General features: G+C 44.4%; 1 protein-coding gene across 1 annotated transcript; it reads left to right on the forward strand.

Annotated features, from left to right (window-relative positions):
* Positions 1 to 2,525: 2,525 nt before the first annotated feature.
* Positions 2,526 to 3,242, forward strand: LOC308299934 (derlin-1-like; the record flags this gene model as incomplete). The annotated part of the gene is made up of 1 exon (XM_080743710.1): positions 2,526 to 3,242. The coding sequence occupies one exon, from the start codon at positions 2,526 to 2,528 to the stop codon at positions 3,240 to 3,242; it is 717 nt and encodes a 238-aa protein (XP_080599836.1).
* Positions 3,243 to 6,430: the final 3,188 nt, after the last annotated feature.

Consider the following 6,430-nt stretch of genomic DNA (forward strand, 5'->3'; position numbering starts at 1 on the left):
AGCATCCAGGCCAGGGTATGAATAGCCTATAACAGTTCCAGTGTGGCAAATGGTAGCATTACTGTGAGGGAAAATCTAGTTGTAGTATTAAGTAGTAGTGCACTGGTAATAATATTTCAATTTATAAGATTATTTTGCCAGTTTAATGCCATTTATGAATATGATCAATCCAAGAAATAAGATTAGGTTACATAAACTACAAATACTGCTTTGACTAGAAAGAAAGAAAGAAAGAAAGAAAGAAAGAAAGAAAGAAAGAAAGAAAGTGAAATCAGACACATTGCATGAATTTTTTCATGAGGCCTATTTCTAAATTACAGTAGCCTACTTCTTTAAAGTTTATAAATTGTGATGTGAAGTTAGATTCACTATTTCGTATTGGTTTTCGTCTTAAAGGTTAAAGCCATGATATAATGTTATGGTAGAAAAGGACCTTTTGACCGAAAACGGCATATCAGATTATTGGTATAAAAAACTGTCCAACATTATTAGGATATTCGTAACGTGTGAATATGGAGCATGAATTCAACTGAACTACTGTAGGTCATGTAAAGCAGTGGTTCTCAAAGTGAGGTCTGGGGACCTCCAGGGGTCCATGAGGGGGTTCCAGAGGGTCTCCATGCTGAGAAACCGTGCATGGAAACCTGTCCCACCATGCGGGGGTGGGAATGCGGGGGTGGGATAGGTCTTTGAGGATGCTGTGGGCCTTCCTGGGCCAGCGGAAGCTGTACAGGTCGGCCAGGAAGGGGAGGGGCCAGCCTATGATCTTCTGGGCGGTTCTGGCCTACAAGCGCAGCAGCGTGATTATGTGACGCGCTTGTGTGCTTGTAGATCTGCTGTTTTCACTCTCTCTTTTGGGTCTTTCTTGACCCTCAAAGTTTAGGAACCACTGGAACATACAGGCTGTCAGACCAGAACCTTTTGTGGTTTTATTACTAGGTTATTACACAGATATAACAACATATCACCACTACACCACCAAAATACTCATGTACCTGACAAAATACCTCCAAAACGTCAAGGATGTTCACAATCATGATCTGCCTCCACAGACGATGATCTGTTGAGGCAGCTCCACAGATCACGTCCAGGTCCAACCCATCTTCTTCTTCTTTCGTGCATCATCGTCCTTGATGATTGGTTGACAACATTTTATTTCACAAGATTTGGCTCAAGGGTCAAATGTGTTCTCCTGCTATGCTGCTAAAATGTGGAACACCCTACCAAAGGCCTTAAAGGAGTATAAATCCCTATATCCTTACCGCCCCCTGACCTTTCTATTATAATTTCTATTATTGTGTTTTGTTTTAAATTTGTATGACAACTTCTGGCTTAGTACTGTGTCCTATCTGTCTGTCATTCAATGTTATATGACTTTAAAAAAGGATCGCAAACAAGCCATAGGATTTCTTGGGTGTATCCTTAGTTTTAGTTGACTCACTCACTCACTCACTCACTCACTCACTCACTCACTCACTCACTCACTCACTTACTCACTCACTCACTCACTCACTCACTCTGCACTCACTCACTCACTCACTCACTCACTCACTCACTCACTCACTCACTCACTCACTTACTCACTCACTCACTCACTCACTCACTCTGATGTCTGTGCTATGACATCATTTTCATGCCATGAGGGATCTCCATATAGAGGCATGATCGTGGATATAGACAGACAGACAGACTCACTCACTCACTCACTCACTCACTCACTCACTCACTCACTCACTCACTCACTGCGTGATGGAGATGTTTGTATCTCCATGTCTGTCTGCAGTCTGTCTATATCCAAGTCATGCCCCTATATGGATATCCCTGATCATAGAACAGACATCATAGACTGGCCTCGAAGTACTATGTTAAAATTTGTCGTGTCCTCTGACAACGGGTATAATGGTACAATGGGGGGGTATTCATTCCCAATGGACATCAGCCTAGTAAAATAAATGTCAATAATACACACCAACCTGATTATTTGTTGTAATCCATGTGGAAGTCCTGTAGATGTAACTGAAATGGTGTCTAAAAGATCCATTCATCAATCGCAGTTAATAAACTAGAACTGCACTCTGTCAAAGTGCCAACTTGCGGCTTGTGCACAAGTAGGCCATGTATGGCCGGTGACATCAGCTGAACGCAGTACTTGCGCGCTCTGCTGGTGCAATTAATAACTGATGAACACACATTCTGTGGTAAACCTTGTTCTCCAGGTAAGGTAGAATAAATGGAAGTTGTCAGGAAACGCCATCACATGTGTCACCATGATATCACATGCTGCCTGATGACATCACGTACTACCTGATGACATCAGACCAGAGCTCTGGCTGGCCTATATGAGGCATTGCGGGCGGCCTCCATAGTGCATTTCTGTTGTTCAGACCTACCCCAAAGGACAGAGAGGAGTGAGGACAGAAGCACAGAAGCAAGAGAGACACATAGAGACGAGAGGCGCCCCAGTTTTAGTGTTGGACAGTACTTATTCTCTTCAGGTGTACACCCGATTCCCATCTTCTTCCAAAATGACAGAGTTTGTGGACTGGTTCAAAGGAATCCCCTGGATCACCCGATGCTGGTTCTCCGGCTCCGTGGCCCTCCCGTTGGCGGCGAGGCTGGGGCTGATCAGCCCCTTGTACCTCATACTATGGCCAGAGAAGATCTTCGGCAGCTTTCACATCTGGAGGCCGCTGACGGCCGCGCTGTACTTCCCGATGAGCTTCCTCTACCTGGTCAACCTGTACTTCCTCTACCAGTACTCCACCCGGCTGGAGACGGGCCAGTTCGGCGGCAGGCCGGCCGACTACGCCTTCATGCTGCTCTTCAACTGGGCCTGCATCGCCGGCATCGGCGCGCTCATCAACATGCAGATGCTGATGATCCCGCTGGTCATGTCGGCGCTCTACGTCTGGGCGCAGCTCAACAAGGACACCATCGTCTCCTTCTGGTTCGGCACGCGCTTCAAGGCCTGCTACCTGCCGTGGGTCATCCTGGTGTTCAACTACATCGTGGACGGCTCCGTCGTCAACGAGCTGATGGGGAACCTGGTGGGCCACCTCTACTGGTTCCTGATGTTCCGCTACCCCGTGGAGCAGGGCGGCCGCTCCCTGCTCTCCACGCCGGCGTTCCTGCAACGGCTGCTGCCCGGCAGGAGAGCGGCCGGCGGGTCGGGCTTCGGGGCTCCGCCCGGGAGGGGACAGGCCCATAACTGGGGTCAGGGGGTCCGCCTGGGGGACAACTGAGACGGGGGGGAAGAGACGGCACGTCCTGGATGTTACGGACTCGCTTGTGCTAATGCAGTGGTTCTCAGACGTTGAACGTTTGAGGGTCTCCCCTTAACTTTGACAGCGAACAAATGGAACCAAATGGGTCCATTAGTGTCCACTTGGTTCCATTTGTACACTGTTAAAGTTAGACTTGTAACAGTCAATTTAGACCCCCATAAAGGAACCTAGCGAGTCCCTGAAATCCATTTTGAGAACCACTGTGCTAATGCATTGATTCTAAAAACCTTTTTTTGTTTGTTTCATGTCAAGGAGACCCCCAGGTTGGTATTAATTAAGTCACGGACTCTGGAAGTGTACAAATGGAACCAAGTGGAGCACGGGTCCTATATTTGCTTCCATTTCAGTCGCAAACTCCATTTGGTTTCAAACTATCAACCATTTTGCTGGGGACCCCTGGAACCCCTTCAAGGACCCCTGTAGGTCCCTGGACCACACTTTGAGGACCAGTGAACTATGGAGGCACCACCGAGAGCATCAGCCAGTCAGGATGCGGAGCAGGAGAACCATAGGCTACTGCCCGGTAGGGTTGTTCGATTAATCGATTTTTAATCGTAACCCGTTTTTTTTCCTTTGGAAGATTTAAAAAAATGGAAATCGTAAAATCGATTTTCACTTTAATTAGGGAAATTCTTACTCATTGGAGCCTTGCACGCGCAAAAAGTACACAGCCCCGTCCTCCTAAAGCAGGACGACAAGGTCCGACACCAAATTAATACTACTTTCTATCTGATGTGTAATTTCTTTGATGCGCGTTTAGCGCACGTCTGACTGAGCAGAGTTCACCAGCGCACTGCGCTCACTCGCGATGGTTCAAGCAGCAAACAGAACAAAACGCTGCTGAGCTGGTAAACTTAGTTACTTGTTGTAGTTTGAAAGAAGCTTATTAATTCAGTGTTACCCACCTACTGACTGTAGTCTACTCCTAGTCCTACTGTCCCTGTCACTGTGTTAATTTTGCGTCGGGAAGCGAAGCGCTTCGCCTCCGTTTACAATCAGTCAACATCTCCGTGCATGAGTGGTGCAGGGCAGGGGCGTAGCCAGGAATTACATTTTGGTAGGCGAAATGCCTACCAAAATGCCTCACCAGCCTCCAAGAGCTGGCTTGTTTTGGCTGTTTTGTCACTCACTATTGATAATGAAACACTAAGGACGCTAAGTTGTATGTGATTGTTGCACAACTAAAGTTATTATTATTAATACCCTTATTGTTTTATTGCATTTTGCTATTTGGCTATATAAAAAAAATCAAAAAATGAAACAATAATGAAAAAAAAAACATTTCCTTGCATTTTTTAAATGAAAACAAAATAGTTGAAACAATGTATTATTCTTTTAACAAAAAATCGAAATCGAAATCGAAAATCGGGATTTCAGAGAAAATAATCGAGATTTTATTTTTTGGCCATATCGAACAACCCTACTGCCCGGTAGCCTCTGGGAACTGCACTGACATCAACCACAAGACCGAAGTGACCCACCACTCCATTCAGGAAATAGCGAAGGAAACACAATGACAGGTTAAAACAAAATAAATAAATAGCAGATACAGTTACAGTGCATAAATAAGAAAAAGAAAAATTAAAAAGGGAAAGTAACTCAATCAAAGACAGTGGGAAACAGGTCTTTAGTTGTGTTTAAAAAGTGGCAGTAGACCTACAGTTTTCTGGGATGTTCCAGGTATGTGGTGCATACAAACTAAATGCTGCTTCAACACGTTTATTTTTGGGTTCAAGGACAGAAGGCAGACCTTTCCCAGATGACCTGAGAGATCTGGATGGTTCATCATATAAGATCAGAAATGATATTTAGGCCCTAAACCTTCAAAGCTATGTACTGTGTAGACCAACAGCAGTATTTGTAAATCGATTTTTTGACAAAGAGGGAGCAGGTGTATTTTAAGAACTGGAGTGATATGCTCCACGTTCTTGGTATTAAAAGGACTCGAGCAAGAAGCATTCCAGTCGTCTGAGACCTTATAGGGAGAACAAAGATCGTAGTAGTTGGGGACCCAGTCCCCAAAATGGGAGAGGACCTGTGATTTTCTGCCGTACTTTTTATTTCTGTTTTATCTATTAGTTTGGTCATTAAGGTCCACAGAATGAGAGGCCTGCTCTGCCAGAAACATCGCGAAAAAAAGTTATGGCCATTTGTATATTCACTGTCCCATTGACTCCACTAGAAATATTAAAAAAATAAAAAAACATCTGCTTTAATTAGCATGTGAGGGGTCAAATTAGGGGTTCTTCATGATTCTGAATCCATTGCAAGCATTTGTTTTGCATAAAAAACATTGCTTGGGTTACTTTTCGGTAGCCCAAAACTGTGAAAAGTGGAAAAAAGTGATGACTCATCACTTTTGACTGTTTTGGGGGGTTGATATCTTGCCCAAGGAATGTTTTTCATGCAAAACAAATGCTTGCAATGGATTCAGAATCACGAAGAATCCCTAATTTGACCCCTCACATGCAAATTAAAGCAGACATTTTTTCTTTTTTTAATATTTCTAGTGGAGTCAATGGGACAGTGAATATACAAATGGCCATAAGTCTTTTTCGCGATGTTTCCGGCAAAGCAGGCCTCTCATTCTGTGGACCTTAATGACCAACCTAATAGATAAAACTGAAATAAAAAGTACGGCAGAAAATCACAGGTACCCCTCTTTTCTTTGAGCTTTTGGCCATGTGGGTCCTCAACTATAGCCACCCCCATGCTGGTTCAGGTGACGCTAAATGGAAAGTGGCTCCACAGCCACAAGGCTTCTTCACCCTGCCGGATGATTGATTGATTGATTGAATACTTTATTAGTGAGGAATACAAATGCAAGGGACAGTCAGACATTTAGGCTAAAAAGATAACACAGAAAGGTCCTGGGGACTTGTTTCCATTGTCGTCCTATGTATTCAGTTTAGCACAATACATATGATCAACAAATATAAAACACTCTGTTCAAAGGAGAAAAGAGGGAAAATGTTGTCTGTGAATGTCTCGTCCTTTCTGTCTATGGGTAAATCGAGTTTACCTCCCTGTGTGGTCGTCTCCTGATTTTCAGGCTGCTTTGAAAGACGCATTGATACGCAAGCTGGCCAAAGTAAAGCTTGAGCAATGCTAACACACCCCCAGGACGAACAAAGGCAAGGACACTG

Source organism: Nannobrachium achirus, assembly GCF_963921795.1.
Source record: "Nannobrachium achirus genome assembly, chromosome: 15".
Lineage (NCBI taxonomy): Eukaryota > Metazoa > Chordata > Actinopteri > Myctophiformes > Myctophidae > Nannobrachium > Nannobrachium achirus.